General features: G+C 41.6%; 3 protein-coding genes across 5 annotated transcripts; 1 reads left to right on the top strand and 2 right to left on the bottom strand.

The window, feature by feature from the left end:
• Nucleotides 1-25: 25 nt before the first annotated feature.
• Nucleotides 26-2,736, bottom strand: si:dkey-6i22.5 (polyamine-modulated factor 1). Its single transcript, XM_062393939.1, has 5 exons — nt 2,445-2,736; nt 2,091-2,196; nt 1,862-1,962; nt 1,206-1,401; nt 26-172 (listed from the first exon to the last, which is right to left on the bottom strand). Exons 1-5 carry the CDS (start codon nt 2,669-2,671, stop codon nt 107-109), a joined length of 696 nt encoding a protein of 231 aa, XP_062249923.1. The 5' UTR covers nt 2,672-2,736; the 3' UTR covers nt 26-106.
• A 1,647-nt stretch (nt 2,737-4,383) lies between these two features.
• On the top strand, nt 4,384-9,572 carry tmx2a (thioredoxin-related transmembrane protein 2a). The gene is made up of 8 exons (XM_062393334.1): nt 4,384-4,657; nt 4,777-4,837; nt 6,571-6,684; nt 7,074-7,150; nt 8,054-8,160; nt 8,567-8,632; nt 8,719-8,848; nt 8,951-9,572. The coding sequence occupies exons 1-8, from the start codon at nt 4,469-4,471 to the stop codon at nt 9,122-9,124; spliced, it is 918 nt and encodes a 305-aa protein (XP_062249318.1). The 5' UTR covers nt 4,384-4,468; the 3' UTR covers nt 9,125-9,572.
• Nucleotides 9,573-9,585: 13 nt separating this feature from the next.
• zdhhc5b (zinc finger DHHC-type palmitoyltransferase 5b) lies at nt 9,586-21,361 on the bottom strand. 3 transcript variants are annotated; one of them, XM_062393330.1, is made up of 12 exons: nt 21,148-21,361; nt 18,414-19,880; nt 17,795-17,916; nt 17,517-17,674; nt 15,944-16,116; nt 15,748-15,850; nt 15,554-15,645; nt 15,151-15,283; nt 14,609-14,717; nt 14,329-14,435; nt 12,203-13,128; nt 9,586-11,743 (listed from the first exon to the last, which is right to left on the bottom strand). In XM_062393330.1, exons 2-12 carry the CDS (start codon nt 18,560-18,562, stop codon nt 11,638-11,640), a joined length of 2,178 nt encoding a protein of 725 aa, XP_062249314.1. In that variant the 5' UTR covers nt 18,563-19,880; nt 21,148-21,361; the 3' UTR covers nt 9,586-11,637. The 3 variants fall into 3 exon arrangements, with proteins under 3 accessions (XP_062249314.1, XP_062249317.1, XP_062249316.1); XM_062393333.1 differs by having other exon boundaries at nt 9,586-12,107; nt 21,148-21,346; XM_062393332.1 differs by having other exon boundaries at nt 21,077-21,343.
• Between the last annotated feature and the right edge of the window lie 820 nt (nt 21,362-22,181).

Here is a 22,181-nt window from a genome sequence, read left to right as displayed (position 1 = left end):
ACACATTTCATTTAAAATATTTCACGTTTATTTTCAGATAAACATACACAGTAAACAAAATCAATATGTACAGTTAAGTTAGTGGTTTTCTGGAGGATTTGGAGCCTCACACATCGAAGACATCAGCTGGGCAGAGAGAAGACGCCAGCTTCTCAAATTCTGTGACTGATGCCTGAAAACAAGAAAAATATATAAACAGTCAATTTTATTTCTCTCCTCATGCTATAATAATACGAATATTTTGGACCCTAGCAGTGAGTGTTCCTCAAAATGTACCTATTTGGTCTAAAACCAATAAAGCTGCGTTCATATTAAATTTAGATCGAACATCATTGTATTGAAACAAGATGATAAATAAATAATTTGGCTAAAACTCCCCGGTAATTTTCTTAAAGGTTGTTACTGTATTATTATCTATAAGCTCCCCTGAGTATGTATAAAATACATTATAATGAAAATGTTTTGTTATGTAAAAAATGGACAAAACAAGATTGTAAGTCAACTGTTCCAGAGCCTAGACTTACAGGGAGACTGTGAACACGTCGCCCTGTGTGTGTAAATGGGCTGAATTTAGTTTTTCAGTGTTTTTCTAGTTGTTTGCAGTAAGGGCCACACTCCCATACATTGCATCTATGGGCAGCATGTTTTCTATAAGGGCCATTCAAGGTTCAGTATCTTGCCCAAGGTTACTTCAGCCGTGGACCAAACCACTGTGAGGCAAATGAGAGGGGGGTTTCGTCTTTCCAATATTTAAAAACATATTTCCGAAAACATTCCAGAAACTTTCCATGGGAATAATCAGCTCGAAAATTTGGGGAATTTTGGAAAAAAAATATATACCCAAATTAAACGCTGCAGCAGCAGGGCTATTGAGGCCTGCTGTAGTGTGGAGGACTAGTCAGGTAAGTTTGATGATATTACTGGGGAAAATATATATGCATGCTGAATGAGGATTGTTCATCTGTCCATCTAGCCTATTTCTATTCATTTGAATATTCCCGGAATTTTGCAACCCTAATAATAAGCACAAGTAATTTCAATGCATATTATACCAGTCCAGCCCGGAATGTCACACCAAGACATGTTTACACTTGCATCCTCTTCGTGAGTGAAAAAAATAAACTTGGTGGATAGGGTCATGTTGTTTTTGTTTATTTTTAAGATCTATTTTCTCTTTTACGGATCTTCAATAGTTCCCCTCTTACCTTCCACTCATCGACAGCCTCTGAGATGCAGTTTTCAGTCTGAGCAATGCTCTCTCTCCCCGCCTGAACCTTCTGAGCTAGTGCAGCGTTCTCCGCTTGTATTTTCTTCAGCTCCAGTCGCATGTAAGCCTCCTGCTTTTGATAGTAGGGCATCATGAAACTGCATACGTCCTGCTCAGGAACTCCACTGGGACGCCTAACCAAACAAGTAATATTGTAAGCGATTAAAATGTTTTATATTTTCACAAATTTGCAAACCACTGCAATTGGAAATATTGCAGTGGTGATGCACAGTGCAACAATGAATAAGAACGCACCTAATTACATTTATTAGTGTATCGTGTGTAGCACTCTGAAGTATTGTGGAAATGTTCAAGATGAGCTAGATCCTTTTGTATTTGACCGACAACTTTCCACATAACACCATAAATGATCCATTCATTAAATGAGAGATGGGTGGAGAGAATCTCAGCAGACAAACACATGAGATTCTCATGCAGGTCAGTATATTGACACCTGTTATATATTTGGTAAATTAATTAAAGTACACTTCTTAGAAGTGTCAGAATTCAGATGTTATAGATCTAAAAGTGTTTAACAGGGAAATCAATTATTTTATTGGAGAGTTCTTTCAGATGAAGATGTTGTTTACTAACCATGCAGGTTGTGGATTCTTCTTAGCAGCCCGCTCCAGTTTGTCCAGCTCATTCAGTTTAGCTTCCAATTGTCCTTCTTCAATCAATCTGCTGGTGTCGTCCTTTCGCACACAGAGACACAGGCATGTGTGTAAAAAAGTGACCAGCACATACTGTGCCTCGTAAAAATAATAAAAACAAGGCAGTGAATATATCATCATAAATTGCATTCATGTATTGTAATGCATACCTGTATAGCCTTCTGCAACTCCTCTATGAACTGTTTGTGAATGCTCTCCATCCTCTGAGGGTTCTTCTTGTACAGCGGACGAAACGTGCTGGCGAATCTGTTAAAGCTGTGAGTGAAACAAGTGTTAAGCTGAAAGTGCAGTGACTTTTTGTGGAGTAAATATAGTTCTGAAATAGTTAGTTAATAACTGCCATCTCATTGGTTACTGCTTTACTACTCAAGTCATTTTTCATATTAAAATATAAACAGTATACGTCAACTGGTTCCTGCTGTTTTACACCACAACACACACACAAGGGTTGACTGTACCTTAAGTGTTTTACACCACAACACACAAACAAGGGTTGACTGTACCTGGCGTGTTCGATCAACTTCTCCAGGCTCTTCTGCATAACTTTGTCGAACAGCTTCAGTCTGTTGTACCGAGCTCCGGGCTCCTCGTCGGGCTTGCGGCCCGCGCCGGGGTCTGACACCTGAGAGGAGACTTCTCCCGCCGCTTCATTGGTCTGGTTTTCAGCGGAGTCTCTCACACGTGTATTATTTCCAGCCTCTCCTTGTGTTGCTGCTCCGCTCTCCTCCATCTTTTCTCTTCCTCTGTTTACGTTTTGGAGTCCCCGCCAAATCGACTTCTTCTTCTTCACTGCTGTCTAACGGCAGCTTGTATCTTTACCTCTGCTCTACTGCCACCTGCTGTTGGTAATTAACACCCTCATTTAACGTGATAATATATGATGACATTATTTGTTTACACTTTTCTATTATATCAACGTGTATAAAATAATTCATGCCTTCATTAGGAAAATTCATAATTATTTAAGACCAAAACATCAAGACACAATTTAAGTTTCCAATGTTAAATACAACACATTTCTTAATGTATCACATATGGCCAGTGTGTAAGATTGAGGTGAAAGGGATCTATTTGCAGAAATTAGTATTAAATAGTTCTAGAGATGTTTTCACTGTTTTCTTCATCTAAATTTTTGAAATTGTTGTTTTCTTTACCCTAGAATGAGCCTTTTATAGTTACATACTGTATATTTACATTGGGAGCTGCAATATGCAACTTCAACACTAGATGTCACTACACTCTTCACAATTAACCTATTTATATTCTTCAACTCCAAGGATTTCAAATTATGATAAAGCTCAACAATGACATAGCTTTGGACCCCTGCATCTGAAAAAAAGATACAGTATAGGACAGCGAGACTAAATCACAGTAATACACAATACAATATTAGTAAAGAATAGGTATGCATACAAACATATATATAGCTAGCCAGAAAATAAGCTAGCTAGCTACCAGCTAGTTAGTATTTCACATATTTCTCTTTCTCACTAATAAAGGATTGTAAAAAAAAGACGTGCATGCATCAGATGTGCAAAGGCAGCTGTGTTAAATGATTGGTAGGTGTTCCGTAGTGAATACATACTGTTTGATTATACTGTACTTGTTCATAAAGTAAGAGATGAAAAAGGAAAAAAAGGAAAATAATGATTTGTTCTAATCAAAACAAGATAATTCATGAATACTTATAATATTAAATGATTTAATACATTTATTTCAAACATAGCATCATTTTTAAACCATGTTGTGCATTAGAAGGGTAGTGATGTAAAAACGTTTTCTATTCAAAAAGTTACAAAGGAAAATTTAAAATAAGGATTTGTGATGAACAAAAACAAGTTAAACTGAAAGGACAATACTTGTTGAGGCTCACTATTTAATTCCACCCATACTTTATTTAAAAATAACACTTCAAAGGGATTATATATTCATAGATTCTTTCGATGTCTTAGATTGTTCCAAGAGGAACGATTTATGATCTGAAGAGAAACAAGAGTGTTTTTGACCTTAACAGATTAGTCTGTATTTAGTGATAGCGATAGCACCACCTACTGCCAAACAGAGGTACGCCTAGTTGTACAGCTTTAATTCAATTCAAATGAAATGGTGAACGTTTGGTCTACACCTGCTTCCGTAGACCAGCGTTGTGTTCCTGTGTTCTGATCTAGACTTCTATCTGTCTGTCCTGCTCCTTCTAGTCCAAGTCATTTCCGTTCTACTCTTCCAATCACAGTCTTTCTCTCAGAATTATTTTCTGAAACTATAAATACTTTTTATGGAGCTCTCAAGTCGAAATGTCGGCTCTGTCATTTAAATAAACTTTATTGATTAAAAAGCGTAACCATAGATATATATATATATATATATGAGCATAACAACATTGAAACTACGGCAAACGGCCGTGTCCAATCATGACCAGATCGCTTTGTGCCGCGCAGGCGCAGTGAGGCCGGGGCGGTACGTTGGTTCAGCGGACCCTCAGCTGTCACCGCTCCTCCGACCTGTTCGTCTGTCGCTCTCCGCCGACATGGTTCTAATCACCGGGATCTGCACCTTCCTCTACCACCTACCTCAGATCTACAAATGGCTGCTCAAGCCCTACTACATCTCGTCCATCTTCATGACCGTCGCCTTCCTGGTGGTGAGGAAGGCTCCGGGGCTGTGCGAGCACCTGGCGACCCAGCGAGAGGACGGGAACTCATGCGACTTTGACTGGGTGAGCACGCTGCCGGGGGCCGAGCTGCTCCTGCGGCTCCTGCTACTGCGCCGCGGCTCAACATGGTGGACGACACGCACTAATGGTCACAGAGTTAATCCAATGTTTTTGTGTCACAGAGAGAAATGGAGATCCTTATGTTCCTCAGTGCGATAGTGATGATGAAGAACAGGAGGGCAAGTAAGTGTCAACCCATCGAAGTTTACCCATTAACTGATATTAACTGGTTTAAACTGTCTTGAAACTGCACTGCTAGCATTTTTCTATGTTTCTATGAAAAGGGCTATAAGAGTTTATAGCACTTCCCCAGACCATCAGTTGTCAGAGAAACTTCCGATTTTCTCCTTAAATCCCTTCTTAGATCATTTGATTAATCACTAACCTGATTATTTACTTTTTATTGCAAAGTAGGTTTGCTCATAGAAGGAACCTGCTTGTGGAGTTTAGGTGTATAACAAACATAGAAGAAGTAGTAATAGTAGTAGTAGAAAAGATTGGCAAAAGATAAAGCAAATTGATAAAGTACTTGAAGTAGTAAAGAAAGGAGAAAGAAAACGACAGGGACTTAAAGGGACACATTCTAATTAAATGTATAAAAAGTAGACCGGCCCTCAATAGAGCCCAGACCTCCGCCAAGGGCCATCAGTCCCCTAAATTCAATCAATTTAAAGGCTGCATCACATTACACACAGTCGTAGAGGTCAGGACCCTAAAGGTGACTAGTTTGGTTTATTAATCAAGATCCATCAATGATCCCCTGGGTAATCAGTGGGGGGTAGAGAAGAAAGAAATCCAGAGATCTGCCTTGGGATTCAGATCCACACCAACATTTAAAGTGTTCCTCCGTTTGCCAAAACAAATCCTTCTACCAAGTTTTCCTTTTGCGTTATCTTTCTTGGAATTAAATAAACCAAACAAACGCATGTTGTAAAAGTAGCCATCTTGTCGTCCTGCTCTTGAAGATGGACCATTAACCCAAATCAGCTTTTTAAGATGTCAGTTGTTTTAGTTTCTGTTGTCTTCAGTTATTGTGAGGTTGCGTCTCATTAAACTGCTTTAATTGTTTTTATTGGTCAAGTAAGTGACACAAAGCTCAGACAAGACTTTATTTGAGAAGAATAAGGCAACAGATAACTATTATTTTCATTATTAATATGTCTGACAGTTGTTTTATTCAAGGATCAGTTGACTAAGTATACAGAATGTGTCATTACTTCCTGAGGCACAAAGTTAATATATTTAACATCTTTTTTTGTTTTGATAGACAGACAATAAAAAACGGGAGTAACAGACAAATAATAAAAAAAGAAGCTAGACCCATGTTATTTTTGCTTAAGAAATAACTTTTAACATAAAATAAATTATCTGAAAGTCAATCAATCAGCTAATCTAATAAATAAACAAGTCATTTAAGCTCTCGAGTACCATTTGCTCAGAGAAATAGTAAAACGGCTACGTGTTTATGTGTAAACAAACTGTTGTCATAACATGCTAAGTGTTTGTTTACACTATAAACAGTCCGGTCATCACAGGGACCAAACCAGTGATGCGCGGTATCAGACAAGTCAACAAGAGTCGGATGAGAAATTGTGTTTCCTGGAGGTTTTGTAGTCGTAGAGGTTGAGACTGAAAGGAAACTCCGCCCCCTCTGTGCACGACCTCGTATCTAACTGGCACTTCGCTGTTAAACTTTAGCCAAACTGGTATTTGTGGCCTAATGTGTAACTGTTTCACATCCGAGAGAAGCTCCGCACACATCCAAGAAAACCTTGCTTTGTTGTGTAAACATTACAGCTGCAGTGTTAATCCCGGCTTCCTGTGCTCTGACCTTGTATCAACAGGCTGAAGGTTGTTTACCGGCCTCACCTGTTCTTCCTCCTTTCTTATTCTTATCTCCCTTTTTTTTATTACAGTCACAATGGAGCAGCACGTGGGCAACGTCTTCCTGTTCAGCAAAGTCGCCAACGTCATCCTCTTCTTCAGGCTGGACATTCGGCTCGGCATCCTTTACCTCGCACTGTGTGTCGGTCAGTGGCCTTGTGACCTTTGTGACAAATACTCATGACTGGACTAGATATGTGTGTTACAGTGACAGTTGTGTAGCGGAGTTATATAGGCTGATGATGCCACACATTTAGATGTAAAACATTACGTTAAATTATACATTTTATTATGAATAAATTAAAATAAACCACTAATAAAACTAAATAAATATGTTTTTTTTAAATGTAAACATTAATCACATCTTTTCTGCTTTGTTTATTTGGCATAATTAAATGTATCATAAAGGAGGATATCAGCAAACAGATCCTACGCTTCTCCACAGCTTCAGGAAAATGGAAAAACAAGATGTAGCTGTAGCTCAACTTTAAACCTCTTTATAGTCACATCACTCTGCCTCTTTGTCTTCTCCCAGCGTTCCTCATGACGTGCAAGCCTCCTCTCTACATGGGCCCCGAGTACATCAAGTACTTCAGTGACAAGACCATAGATGTGAGTATTGCACTACAGACTCTGAGGAACTACACATGTTTACGTATACACATCTGCCAGATGTTTGTGGGCGCCTCAAGCCTTCATTTGAGTGTTTATTGTGGGCTTTGGAAAGTTTCTGTCAAACATGGAGGGCCCCAGGGGCGTGATTTAGTGAGATAATGATTATTTTAATTTAAAGCATCTGAGTTATGAGGTTATTGGAGCTCGGACGTCTGTGACAACCTGCGACTTAACAGTTGTTACAGTTGGTTTGTTTCCTAATTGGTCACAAGTTAAAATAGTTGGAAACCACTGATTTAGTCAAGAATATCTTCATGTCAAAAACCTGTTCTTGCTCGAGCTCCTGAGCAGAGATGTAAAACTACATTAAGAGGGTTTGTAACATCTGCAATCGTAATAACAGCCCACAAAGGTAAAACCAATCTGCAGCTTTTTAATGGAATAATCCCGCCAACGTAATAAATCTCCCACAAACGTAATCGCAGTTGCCTACGGCATGCACGCAACTTGATCATTCCTTGTCAGTTCACAGAATTGTTTTGTGGCACATAAATCAAGTATTTGCACAAAATGTACCTTTTGTGGTATGCAACTGCTATTTCGTTTTGGTTTATTAAGTTTGTGGGCCGTTATTACTTTGTGTCGCAGGGCTTTTGGTGGACAAAACACATATTTGGGTAAATGTATTTAGCTACTTTCTAAAACCTGGCTCATTATAATAAACATGTCAATAGTATGATGATATTTCGGTTGTGTAATTGAACGTCGGTCATTTGAAACATTGAGGAAATAGACATCCCTATTTATTGATGCATCGTTGCTGGAGGGGAGTCGGTGTGAATTACGGAGATCTACATCTGCAGCATCTCTTCTAATGTAATTTTGTCCTTTGTTCACCAGGAGGAGCTGCAGAGGGACACTCGTGTCACCTGGATTGTTGAATTCTACGCCAACTGGTCGTCTGACTGCCAGTCCTTCGCTCCAGTCTTCGCCGACCTTTCCCTGAAGTGAGAAGTCACCTCACGTTTTCTTTTACTCTTTGTATATCACAAACATTGAACAGTTTCAAATTCATCCTCTCTGCTCGGTAAATAATACCAACGTCAGATTAATATTATGTTTAATCAGGATCGGCTGACCAAACAAATTACTTTCACAGAATGTCCGTTCTGATTTGACATTTTTAGAGTTCAACTTTTAGTCTAAATAGGCTGTAATTGCAGTCTAAGATGCATTTGATGTCTCTGTAGGTTATCACATTCGCACTGTTGGATTAAACTTCTGCATCTCAGATCTGCAGGAGAAACTAAGACAATTGCTTTCAAAAATTGACCACATGCTGGATGTTTGCTATCGACGGCAGTTATGACTTAAAGCCTGAATGTCTCATGCATCTCTCCCTCGCACCTGTAGGTACAACTGTCCTGGACTCAGGTTTGGGAAGGTGGACATTGGACGTTACGGGGAGGTTTCAAAGAGGTGAGTAGTGGTAGTTTTGACCCCACAGTATTGTTTTGAGCTTCCTAGTGCCGGTATTGACTGCAGCTTGAATTATTTCTGAACAGGTACAGGGTCAGTACTTCCCCTCTGTCCAAGCAGCTGCCCTCACTGATACTTTTCCAAGGAGGCAAAGAAATAATGAGACGTCCAATGGTGGACAATAAAGGGAGAGCGGTGTCTTGGACTTTCAATGAGGTGTGTCAGAAAAACAAACAAACACATGGAGTACAGACCGTGTAGATGTCACTTGCTCCCTCATCACCCACAGTCATGCTAATAAATCTTATTCATCCCCAGGAGAACATCATCAGAGAGTTTAATCTCAACGAGCTCTTCCAGAAATCCAAGAAGCTGAACAAAAGTCTGGGGCTGGTGGGCGAGGAGCAGAAAAACTCTCCGCCACAGGAGGGCAGCGACGAGCTGCACACCGAAACTCCAGAGGAGCCGACAGAGAGCAAGAAAGACAAGTGAGGAGGAAGAACCATAGAGGGGCCGCATGAAGTCACTTCCTCATACATCGACATGCCTTGCATTATCGCTTTAGATCAGAATACAACGAAATGGCGAGAAAAGGTTCAACCACAGCTTCGGGCCATCTCTATGTTAAATCCTTACTGAGGCAAATATATACCAAGTCACAGCTGCAGCACACTACCCTGGTCTGACTGGGTATTATGTTAATGGTACGGTGTGGTTTGAGCTCAGTCAATGATTTGACTTTATTTTCTTACAGACCTTAACTTATTTTCGAAGAAACGCCTTTTTTGTACTGATTGTGTTTGGGCTTCTCTCACCACTGCGTGTAAACTTGTGCTGCCTGTATTTTGCAACTAGTCTGTTTAACTGATGTCTCATATTTCAAAACCAAAAAAAAAGGTGAGAAGGTGAAGCAAATAAAAATAAATGACTGCACAGTAAATATTCACAATGTGTTCAGTTTTTCATCAGATTGACCTTTTATTCTGAGAAGACATCCTTTTTTTAAAAACTCTTGATTTAAGGCCATTTTGGAAATGTCTTTAATGTACTCATTACAGATATTTGTGAAACTCATTCCATTCATCACAGCCCACAATAGCGATATCGTTATCTCACATAGAAGTATACTTACTGCTCTCAGATAAGTTTCAAATTGTTCAATGGTCACCATCCTTGGCCAGAGAAGGAAGAAAGTAACACTGGTTCTCTTTATCTCCAAACGATGGCTGCTGGTGCCATCAATGACTCTTTGCTCGTTACCACCTACACATGAACCAGGTAGGCATTGGGACAATATTCTCACAGGTACGCACGCCAGTGAAGCATTCAAGCACGACAAAACCAAAACCGCATGCACACAGAAGACAAAGCCCGAAAACTAGTAACACAGTCGTGTTGGCTGAACGATGGTTCTTGTGTGCTTCAAGCGCGTATTTTCCCCCAAACATGTGCTACTTAAAGCCAGTTTCAACCTCCTGCTGCAGATGCTGCTGTGGACCTCGATAGGAAAAGAAAAAGGAATGCATCTTTAATGTAATGCAATATCCTGACAGACAAACTCATCTCCGTTCCTGTAATTATTCCTTTCTCAGCATGGCTTTGGGTAAAAAAATATTTGAACCTTCAGGGAAATATTTTCAAAATTAACAAGTCAATCCAAAAACTTTTTCTGAGAAGTGTAAAAAATAAAAATCAATTAAAAAAAAACAATAAAAAGTGCGCTTGCTTCACTATGAATGGTCTCAAGGCAAAAGAAAAGGCTCCAGTCCCTCCTTAAAAATCTACTCTGTTGCATATTGCATTTAATTCATTAGCTTCCTTTCAAAGAAAAAAATGTTTTCTCAATAAAGAGGAGCAAACTGGTAGAGACTGGTTTGAAATTAATGGTGTCCAGAACTACAGCATTGTCTGGTCTGGTGAAATAAATAAGCCCTTCCCTCGCTGCACCTATTTGGCTGGCCATCTTTTAAAGGTTCTGCTAGCATCATGACTGACTGACGAAGACATCACAGAAAAGAGGAAGAAACAAAAAACACCCAAAAGACATGAAATGATCTTAAAGCTACAAACAGATTTTGCATAATGTCTCTGGCATAAACATTAAAAGCGTACATTCCACAAAGTTGCTTGTGCTGGAATCGTGATTTAGAAATTCTTTGTGGCGTTTGATAATTAAGCTTGATGATCTGCCACATCCGCTATCGACAAAGGATCGTCCTTCTCGTTGGACGATGAAACCTCCAGCGAGAGCTTGTGAGTGGCTGATGCAGCCATCACATATAGACAGGTTACTGATTTGGAACCGCGTTCATGAATAATTACACACAGTACATCTGCCACCCTCATCAATAGTCATCAACTCCTGACAATTTGACCCGGTAATTATAATAATACATGTATATAAAACAATACTTAAAAAAGATTTATAAAACTAAATGATACTGTGTTAATAGGTTGGACTCTTTTCTCCACGACTCTAAACAAATCACCAGACTGCGTGGTCCGTTCATACAGTGGAAAAGAAGGCGTTTCAATTGGTCGACAGTCCTCCCTTCTCTTGTTTTACATCCACTGGTTAAAGGCCATCCTTTCTTAAAGCGGAGGACGCTGCTGTCAGCACTCCGTACTGTGCTAAGGTACCAAAGTAAAACCGCAAATCAGTGAAAAGCTATGTGTGTTCTATAGACAAAATCTGTACCAAGCTCTGAGGATGCGTTAGAATCAGTCTATGGCTCACAAAGTGGCTAAATGGACACATATTGATCCTGTGGAAACATGAACCAGTGTCCCCGGTTCGTCTTTGTTCAGTTCTGACAGGCTGGCGGAGACAAATGGCCAGTGGCGTTACAAAGGTAACAAAGTTGAGTACCAGACAGGAATGTTCCTTTTGTCCACTGCAGAAGAAAATCTTTGAGGAGCCTACGGTCGGGAATAATATCCAGCTCAGTGGAAGAAGTTGAGTCCCTTTTCCCCCATAGTGATAGACCATGAAGGGCGTCTGTCACTCAAACCGATATCTCATAAGTCGTCCCTCCGACGCCGGTCACCTTCTTCACCCCGCCCCCTGGTTTGGTTGTGGTGTGATTGGCCAAGACTGGGCGAGAGGTGAATCTGAATCGGACAGCCACGAAGAAGTAAAGGGAAGGGAAGGGGAGGGGGGAGTGTAGAAGGAGAAAGGGATGTGGAGGTGAGTGTTTCTACTTCAAAAATAAACAAAAGCACAAGAAGCAAAACGTATGTCTACCAATGATCGTTAAGGCATTTGGTCACGAAACTGAGAGTGAGAACAGGACCGTAAACAGCAGCGTGGCTGGACATGCTTTCTCAGAGGTAAACACACAGTGGCATGCTTTAACACTGATCAATACATACTAATACCTGACCTAATAAAACTTGCACAGCACATGAGGAGACTGGCTGTAAACCATGGAATAGGAAAAGGAAGACTCACACAGATCAGGGAGGAAGAGGAGGGCTGACACAAACCAGGGAGGAAGAAGAAGAGGATTAGGAGGAAAAGGAACAGGAAGAGCAGCAGGCTGACGGATCTGCCGAAGGATCACTACTCACTGTGGAGCCTGTTGCCCTCCTCCGACTCCTGCCCCTCCCAGCACAGAGCCTCCTCCTGCAGGTCTAGGCTTGTGCTGAGGCCCTGTCTCCCCAATATAAGTCTGGGACTTGCCAAGGGAGAGGCCGCGAGGTGGCGGGGAGACAGGCGGCTCGAGTGAGCGAGCCCCAGGGGATGAAGACGAAGGGTTACGTGGGCCTCGGGAAGAAGAGTCCTGGTTATGCTGGAGCAGGTACTGGGCCTCAGGAAGCCCAGCGGAGGAAGGGGGAGGGCTGACGGCACGCAGGTAGGCCCTGTGAGGGGAGGAGAAAGTGGCAGAGCCCTGGAGCAGCTGCCCCTCCCTCTGCTGAGCAATCTGAGCTGAGAGGAAGGGCGACATGTAGCCCTGCAACGGGCTACTGGGTGACACCATCTCAAGCTGGCCTGTTCTATTCACAGAGGGAAATGGAGCATGAGGCTTGTGCGGCGACAGCTCGTGGGCAGCCGACTCGAACTCCGGGCTTTCGGATGGCGTCAGTAGGCTGTCATAGGACAGGCTGCCATTCCGAGGCGTTTGATTGGCCAGGCTTTTATAGCTGGTGTCTGTGGTGCCTTCTGATTGGAGCGTGGCCAGTGGGTTGTGTGCTGCATGCGCCGAGCGCATGCTGGAGGAGTGCGAGCCGCCCATGGACAAAACGAGAGAAGATGGGTAGGAGGTGTAGGAGCGCCCAGTCAGGGAGTGACCTGACATGCCCCCCAACACCCCCCCAGTAGTCCCACCAGGGCCTCCGGGGCCCTCACCCCTCTCCCCCATCCCTCTGCGCGCCCCCACACCTCCCCCCACCACCGTGGTCCCGTCCAGGCTGCTTGGCTCCGAGCGATAGCTAGGCTGACGGCTGGAGTGGAGGATAGAAGGAGATGGAGAGTCAAGACTCTCAACGCGAATCATCTGAGGAGAGGAGAGACGAGGAGAAACAGACCAGAGGTAGAGAGGGTAAGGAAAAGTATGATGAAGAGGAGGGGGAGGAGAGATTAACACCACCATGTTACCTCAGGAACGGATAAGATAGACGAAATACCCATGTTTGAAGACACTTTAATTTGAGTCTCTGTAATAAGCATTTATGAGCAAGGTAAGGTGTGTGGCACATCACATTGTAATTTGAAGAAACTATAAGAAGTAGAAGTGATAATTAATGTCCACTATTCTACAATTATTTTATATTTTAATTCATTATTGGTTAATACAGAAGCCTCCATGGATGTGTGCCCATATGAGGAGTTGTTAAAGATTACATTAATAAACACGGCTAAATTAGTGTTTTTTAAATCACGTGAATTAATTGCTTGAATACTGCTTAATATAGAGACTTAAATGAAGTGAGGTATAAGCCATTTCGTTAAAAAATGCTATCAGAAAAAAAAAGAAACAGTGATAGGGAGAAATCGGATGCTTGACTGGTGCTCTACTCCATCATCACACTACTGGACTGGAAACATTGACTGGCTTGAACAAGCACTGACACTGCATGTCAAAGACTGTGTATCAACACATGAACGGGGATACAAATATAGAACATAGAGTACATGAACTACACATTCCAGTCAATGCAGTCTCAAGGGGGAGGAAGGATAGATTCACTCAAACAGAGAGAAACAGAGACAGCCACAGGGATATACACACACACATGACACTAGCTGAGACTTACTGATCAACCGGTGGCCACTGAATGATAAATTTCAAGTAAAAAAAAAAACAACAACAAAAAAACAGGGGCAAGGTATTAACCACAAAGGATATCAGAAAGGGGAGAGCACAAAGCCACAGGACCATCTGTTACAGTAATCTGCGGGATATTGTCGGTTTGCTCTGTTCTATGTGATTCTGCTGTGTGTGCAGTAAGGACAAAACACATCCCCATATCTTTACAAAAAGTAGAAATGAAAGGTTGCTATAATATCTGTATATAATATTGCTAGAATAATGTACTAATCAATGAAGTTGTACGTATTTAATTGAATATACTTGGATGTAAAGTCTCCAGTCCACAAATGCGCATCTTCACTCTCAGGCAGCACCGACACAATGTTGTGTTAGTAGTTGATACCTTATACCTCAAGGACTATGCAAGTGTGAATTGAGATGTACCTTGTTGGGGTGTGTGAGGGCAGTGTGGTTCCTTCCTGGGCTGTTGTAGGCTGGTCGGTACTTGTACATTGACGGTGTAGGTGGAGCTTCAGTCAACAAACTGCTCTCTAAGCGGCAAGAAAACCAAAAGTGACACATGAACAAGGTATGTTTGAGATTGAAAAACAAACAGGAATTTGTTTACGTAAGAGGGAATACACCTCAAGTACCGTGGCTGCACTTCACAGCAAGCAGTCAGATGTTAACACATATCCTGTGCATTTGAATTTATATGTCTCACCCTCCGTGTCAGCACGGGGCAGGCCAGGGTAACGCATTTCTGGCTTTGGAGGAGGTGGAGGCTCTGCATCAGCTGACTGGCTCTCTATCTGATCTAGACTGCTCTTTGACTGGAGGAGACACAACAAAGTAATGAGGAGTCATTCCAATCCATAAACATAATCATTAACTATTATCTACACAAAACAATAGCTGTTTCGCTCGCAATTGCCGTGACAGATGATCAAATGCTTGTTGCCATATTAACGTTGTAATAAAATCCTGGTTACATACATTGTTTTCAAACTAATCGATCTACTCAAACTTTTTTCAGTCTCAACATTCATCATCAACATGCTGCTGCTAACACTGGCTCTAAATTATACATAGAAGGTAGAGTACTGAGTATTTTCTCTTGTAGTGTTAATTTTGTCAATCATAGGAGCCATGACACTGTATCAAAAAATGTTTACTAACAATTTCTGTAGAGTTGCTTTATTCCACATTCCACATGTAAGATAAGTTTTCTGTTTTGGGGTTTCTGTGGGATGAGGCATCACTCACCCGGGCGCTGTGTCGGTCATTCTGGATGCCATTGTCCAGGACCTTTGCTTCCAGCTGGGCCTCAGTGAGAGCTGGTATAAGAAATGGTGGCTGTATTTCGACAGACTTAGGGCTCCGAATTCGACCCACGTATCTGTGACAAGGACATACACACTCATTGTAACCAGCAGTGCGTTGCTCTTTGACAAACCGATTCAAGCAACAGCAGCCACTCGCACTGAAAAGCTTGTACCCATTAAAGGAAAAGACAAGTGAGAACAATAAATGAGGAGAGTGGAAAGTGGAAAAGGGAGAGAGAGAGAGAGAGCAATGGAAATAAAGAACCAGTGGAAAAGGAATAATTGTGGAGAGTGTTTAAGGAAAGGAGTAAACAGAGGAGTGCAGATGAGTGAGGAGGGCTGACCTGGGCGCCTGGGAGCTGCAGAGCACATGGGAAATATTCCTCATGCAACCATTGGTGAAAGGGTTAACGCCACCCCGGAACTTTCCTGTCACCTACAGTGAGAGAAAAACATCCAGTTCACAAAGACACCAACGATAATGAAACAAATACAGAAAAGAACAATCCGTCTAAACTGGGTGTACTCTCGTATGTACCTGTTCGTTTGTGGTCCTGCCGCGGGCCACCAGCACCATGTGAAACCCAGTTAGGCCAGCAACTGGGACAAAAAACAGACCAGCCACACACATCACAGCCATACTGGGAGGAGAGGGTCAAGGAGATCACAACAAATATGGCATAAAAATGTGAAAAACATTTTTTTAGGGCTGTAGCGTGCCAAGTGAAGGATACGTGACAGCAGCATGTGGTGTATCCAGCTGCTGGCGGTGATGTAGGACATAAACCAAACCAAACCCAAACACGTCTATGATGTGGGTGGTAAGTGATATCAGGAAAAGGAAGAAATAGCGATAATTCCTCCGACCAATGCAGTTGTTCACCCACGGACAGTGGTGGTCAAAATCCTGAGAGAGAACGAGGGAAAACGAGCATAAAAGATTTAGGGAAGAATTATGATGATGCGAAACAGGAATCAAAAAAGTCTATATCAGATATTAGCACAATTTCTACCAACGACACTCAAATTGGGGGAAAACTAAGAATAGGACAGATTTAAGTTGAAAATTCAAGCCACACAGGAGTTTATAAAAGCTCACTGTGAAATTAGGATTAACGATTAAAACTGAGATGCATTACACACACACATACATGTAATACAGACTTAGTGCAACAGAGACTTAGATACAATAATTCTCCTATCATTTTAAAAATAAATATAAAGCAGATTTTTTAAAGCAGTGATCACCGCCCGACAATCACAATGGACTGATCGGTCTGACAGGGAAACTCTCAAGTCTTTTTACTTTAAACGTGTCGGGAAGTGTTGTAAATATGCAAGTTTGTGACATATCCAACAAACATTTCACAAGGTTCACTGCAGAATAGACGGCGAAAAGGATCTTTCAAATGAGCTTTAATATTTATCGGTTGAATTAATGTCACAAACATAAATGGTTGGAACCCCCAAAAAAGGGGGTTTTATTGTGAAATATTTGCAGCAGTAGAAAATGCACTGCTTCATATTGTATAGTACTGGTATTTATTTGAGCACACAGCACTAATTTTATACAAGCAAACTGCTCGTACATTGAGCATTAAAAAGAAACTGCAAAAATTATAAATATGACTCTAAGTGTTTTTTTGTAAGATATCAGGGTGGTAGATCTCGGCTTACGTTCGGAATTACAAACCGTTGGCTTGAAAAGGTTGGTGACCACTGCTCTAAAGATTCCACTGACACCTGTCTAATATTTCCAGAAATCTCAGTCTGTGGCAAACACATATCTTGAGAATCGTTCATCTAATCAGCTCCATTTCTATTTTTTATTAAATTTACTGTTGAAGGAAACACGATAAATTCAATATCTATTACATTTAATAAACGGTTGGCTGGTGGCACTAATCAGTGACATTGTTGAACAAGACAACAGCAACAACAACTGGTTCTCCAGCTCTGGGTTTTGAGGACTGAGTGGAGTTTCACTAAACTTTGAATAAACAGTAGAAAGGCTCTTTATGCAGCAGCTGTGGAGCGGCTGTGGAGCGGCTTCAGGATTCTGCGAACTGAGCCAGTCTTTCCTTGCCCCAGCTCAATTACCGCAGGTCACATTTACAGTTTCAAATAGAAAGCTAGAAACCAGCCATCACAGGCCAAGCAAACAGACCATTCCAAACAGGTAGGTATAAAACGGGCGCTAACAAAAAGATTAGCTTATAAAATCTGACCCTGTCACTGCACTCCACCCAGCTTCCTGGTATAACAAATCATATTTGCATGAAATAAATTGTTTCTGTACGTGTGTACCTCCACACAGTTGTCGCAGACTGAGCAGTGCGAGCAGCGTGGCGGCCGGTAGAAGCGGCAGGTTGAGCACCACTTCATGCGGACCTGAATGCCTTTGATCTCCACCGTCTTATAGAGTGGAGCTCGGAAATCATCCTCTTTATCCTCATCCTCCTCCGCTACAGAAAGAAAACGCATGCACGTGATCGATGATCTACAATGTACTGTATAGAACACTGTATTCACCATTGCATAGAAACTTAGGCACCATGACATTGGCACTGTCTATGTGTGTTTACCTCTTGGGAAGACACCTGGGTCCATGAAAGTGGCCATGCAGAAGTTGGCGAGGGTGAAGAGGAAGATCACAGCAATGTAGATGGGAATGACAGCGGAGAAGAAGTCTGACAACCACGGGCACCTGGACAGCAGGAAACGAAATAGCAGTTTCACATATTATTGCCAAAACTAATAGTATTTCAAAGCTTGACATATGTTCTTGTTCCAAGACTTAAATAGCAGCAAGTTAGAGAACAAAAATAATCGTTGAATCAAGGCACGAATGGGAAAATGTGCAACTCAACCTTCATGCGTCATCAACACAACTGCTATAAGCTTTTGTGTCTGACGATTTCCTCCAGTGCAGTTGGAACGCCTGGCCAAAACTAATTGTAAAAGGCAAGTATGTGTTCTGCGTATATCTTTATTTAAAAAAAAGGGTAAACAAAAACATCAATTAACCTTTCGAATGCAATCAATTACTTAGTGATATTCACACATGCCTTAACCAACACGAATATGTATTCACTTTCAATCCTGACACATCTGTGTGTAAATATTTGAGACTTTGGCACCTTGTTTGCTTAAGGTGTCAATTTGTTTGCGTAATTTAAGAGAGACGGACCAGGAGACACTTACGTGAAGCAGAAGAACAGGCTGGTGGATCCAACAAGGAAAAGGGCAGCTGCAGACACCGGGACATATCTGCTGGGTCGAAACGAACGGGGAGGAGCAGAAGCTGGGCCACCCACTCCTCCCCCAACCCCCCCACTACTGAAGCCCGGCATCAGAGATAGAGCGAGAGAGGGGAGGAAGAGAGAGAGGGGTAGATATCTACTGTCTACCTACTGCAAAGTGCTCTTTACGGGTCAAAATGACAAAGATGGCGTTTGCGTGGGAGGAGGGGCCATGACTATAGACTGGAAAAGAAAACCAACACTATGCAAAGCAGCAAGTCAACAGAAACATGAGGGAGTCTCTTCGTCCCGACAGAAAATATCTCCCAGCACTAATATAATCACTCAAAAACAGAGATCGTTTTTTCATATAGCAATATACAGCTCTACTTGCATGTGTGCAGCTTGTTGCAGATATTTAATTTGTGTGCATAATCTTAACAGAAGCATATAAAAGCAAACTATACAAGAGTGATGTGATACAAAAATATGTGTAGGTAATTCATAAATATTTGTATGGCTTTAATTTAATTTGCAACAATATAAATAAATCTAATCTTAAAATGCTCCCTGGCACCTGTGCAACCTCAACACTGTGCATGTAAACTTGCATACGCATCCAAATTTGGCGCAATCTAGGTTTCTCTCAAATCTGACAACTCTGTTTACATTAATGCTTGTCACTGTGCTAGTGTTCTGATTATGCCTCTTAGAAAAAAAAGGTATAGAAAAAGTAAAAACGAGGAAATTAAGGAGGTAGTGGGTAGATAGCCAGCAGGCCAGGAGCAGAAGCACATGTAGGAGAACAGGCAGAGGATTGAGCGAAGCAGCTGCTGATGACTTCAGTGATTGTCCCGAGGGGGCTTATATAGGCACTGGGTGGGTGGAAGAAACTGAGGATGGCAGCAGAGGGAACAGTTCCAGCGTTTCAAACTAAGACAGCAGGGGGAAAACAACTAAACAAACAAATTCACTTTCAAACCAGTTGTGGGAAGTCGCCAAACATCAAAACCAAAGTCCAGCTGGAATCTATTTTTAAAAAGCTGCTCAAAACAAAACAAAAAAAAAAACTAAAATGATATCTATCCTTGCCTTCACAAGTAAAAATAAACCTAAGCAAAGTCCGTTGGATCTATTAAGACCCCTGCTTTCAGTCTTTGTGTAAATTATGAGAAAAAATCAACTCATTCCAAAAAGAACCCTTGTGGATGTCACCGAGGTGTCACCGCTCTTTGGCGGGTCTGCGTGTAGAGACCTCCGAAACCTCCAAATTCTCTGCAGACAGACCTCTGTTCCCATTTTACATCTCCAAAACAAAGCCATGTGCAGCAGTGATGTTATGTAGGCTGATCCATTTTAGTCCTTTTTTTTTTTTCTTTGTCCACCCGGTCGTCTTTCAGCCACTGGTTATGCGAGCTGTAGGAGAGCCCTGTAAAAAAACAAAACAAACAAAAACAACTTGTCAGTGGGGTCCAAAGCACAGGTATATTTCTAATAATTACTGCTAAAATAAGCACTTAATTATTATTACTAATTGGAAGCTATTTTGATATTCTCTGGTTCCGGCTTCTTAGATGAACTGATGTGCCACTTTTCCTATGAAACAGTGGGTCAACCATCCTCCTTGCAGATAAGCTATGGCTCTTTATACAATAACAGAATAAGATCACACGCACAATAATGTTCTGTATGTAACTATCCATGTTCCACTTGAACAGGTTTAAATTCACCATCAAAGTGTGTTTTCATTGTTCGGTGGAGGGCAGGGTGATCCAGGAGAAGTCCTGATTTCACAACCATCAGGATGACTAACCAGCGTCTTACTGTTAAAACATATCCTGCATTTTTTTATGTGACTGTACCCATCTCACCATCACTCATAAACAAAGTTGTTCAACCGCCTGGGAGTTGTTACACAGAAAGCTGTCACCTCCATGCCCCCAGGTGGTCAAATGAAAGACGTCCCATTCCTGGAAATTCAAAACACCATGGAGACAACGACACACACACTATGCAAATTTCCCTCTTCTCCAGATGAAAAACAAGTCCGTCAAGTGTGAAGACACTGCAAAAGGACCCGGAGTAAAAGTGTAATCTGATAGTTTGGACACACCCCTCTTTTCAGCTATCATCGGTATTATCACCAAATACCGGGCTGTGACCGAGCGGAGGTGTCACTGGGCCTGTTGTTAATCATCTCATCTGCCACACGACAAATCCCCCTCGACTATTATGGATGTTAATCTCCGTTTCCTGTCCTGCCTGTCAAGTCCCCACGACAAGCTGCGGCTCGCCAGCCACATCGCCAAGTGGCCTTTCGAGCAAACTTTATCAATTCGGACAGACACCAACACGTTGACAGGTTTCAAGCTGATGCCTCGTTTAAAACTGAAACATCTGACTATCACTTCATCTCCGAGCCATAGGTTGTGTCAGACCGGGCGTTGGATAACAGGCCGGGGCACAGCGAGGGTTCAGTAAAGACAACACTGCTGCAACATGAACCCCGTGAATAACATCTAACTTCACTACAACTCATGGACACACGGTGTGGTGTTTCACTCCAAATGAGCCACAGCGAGCCATGTAACCAAAATCTGCACTTATTACTCAGTTAGCTCTTACCTAGCCTCGAAAGTTTTCTTTGCGACACCGCTCAGTCCTTTACCACAGCTACAAGAGTCAGCTAACGTTACCTGGTTAGCATTGTAGCTTCACACTCGCTTATTCGAATAGATTTCGCTGGCGGGCTGGCTGTGGCTACTTTGGGCTAAACAGTCAGCACGAAGGGCGGGTAAATCAAGCCGCTAGAGCCGGACATGCGAGCTGCCTTGCCTGTAGGGTGAGGCTGGTTTGGGTCCTCCTTGAGTTAGCCGCTAGCAGCCCCGTTAGCTCGCTGGCTAGGCCGATGTCGGAATCCCGGAACTGGTCCGCTGTGCCTCAGGTGGGAGGAACAAGCCAATCAGAGAGCAAGGAAGGTGCGGTCTGAGGAACCAGCTCGAACACCGTGGATGGTGATTGGTTGATGAAAAAGATGATGTTAAAACCAAAGACTGTATAAACTTTATATATTAATACCCGGTGTAAGCTTCAAATTAACCTTAGTTACATATAATACATGCAAAACGTGCATTTATATATAAATGTATAAACTTTACACACATAATATACTGTACATTAACCTTATTAACATAAAATACATGCAACATTACATAAAGATGTATAAACTGTATATGCAATGTATAATGGACACAAACTTTATGTATAGACTACTACTGAGTAGTTTATATAAATTTACATATGATCAACAATAATTAATATGTGCTGTCTGTATATTAAATATCCTATTAAATCACAAAATTGTTTTTAAAAAACATTTAGTATGGAAGGGTAAGTTACTCAGTCAAATTTGACATTGACTGTCAGTAGAACTGGAGTGGAAAACTTGACTGTGTGTGAATCAACAAAATGCATTGCATCAACACCACCTGGTTTAGCAATAATCATTTCACTCAAACTGAAAGTCAGTGTGTAAAGCATCCTTGTTAAACGTCAGGCGTTAGGGCAAATTCATTTGGTAAAATAAGCTTTTATTTTTTTCTCCACAGATACCAGATGGTCAATTTATAACCCTTTCAACTGACCCAGCTACAATGAAGTATCATGAGGCATCCTGCTGAGGAAAGATAATGTTAAGAGAAGAAGCACAGCAAATAGAAGTAACACGGCA

This window comes from Platichthys flesus, chromosome 8 (genome assembly GCF_949316205.1).
Source record: "Platichthys flesus chromosome 8, fPlaFle2.1, whole genome shotgun sequence".
Taxonomy (NCBI): domain Eukaryota; kingdom Metazoa; phylum Chordata; class Actinopteri; order Pleuronectiformes; family Pleuronectidae; genus Platichthys; species Platichthys flesus.
This window is presented reverse-complemented; position numbering and strand designations above follow the sequence as displayed.

Excerpts from the sequence above, each read along its gene's own strand:
- si:dkey-6i22.5 (XM_062393939.1), bottom strand. The coding sequence starts at position 2,671 with ATGGAGGAGAGCGGAGCAGCAACACAAGGAGAGGCTGGAAATAATACA. Across the intron at positions 2,197-2,444 it reads AAGTTGATCGAACACGCCAG|CTTTAACAGATTCGCCAGCA; the intron begins GTACAGTCAACC and ends TTTCACTCACAG. Across the intron at positions 173-1,205 it reads AGGCTGTCGATGAGTGGAAG|GCATCAGTCACAGAATTTGA; the intron begins GTAAGAGGGGAA and ends TCTTGTTTTCAG.
- tmx2a (XM_062393334.1), top strand. The coding sequence starts at position 4,469 with ATGGTTCTAATCACCGGGATCTGCACCTTCCTCTACCACCTACCTCAG. Across the intron at positions 6,685-7,073 it reads TTACCTCGCACTGTGTGTCG|CGTTCCTCATGACGTGCAAG; the intron begins GTCAGTGGCCTT and ends GTCTTCTCCCAG. Across the intron at positions 8,633-8,718 it reads TACGGGGAGGTTTCAAAGAG|GTACAGGGTCAGTACTTCCC; the intron begins GTGAGTAGTGGT and ends ATTTCTGAACAG.
- zdhhc5b (XM_062393330.1), bottom strand. The coding sequence starts at position 18,562 with ATGCCGGGCTTCAGTAGTGGGGGGGTTGGGGGAGGAGTGGGTGGCCCA. Across the intron at positions 15,646-15,747 it reads GCAGGACCACAAACGAACAG|GTGACAGGAAAGTTCCGGGG; the intron begins GTACATACGAGA and ends CTCTCACTGTAG. Across the intron at positions 13,129-14,328 it reads CCCTCACACACCCCAACAAG|ATGATTCGCGTTGAGAGTCT; the intron begins GTACATCTCAAT and ends TCCTCTCCTCAG.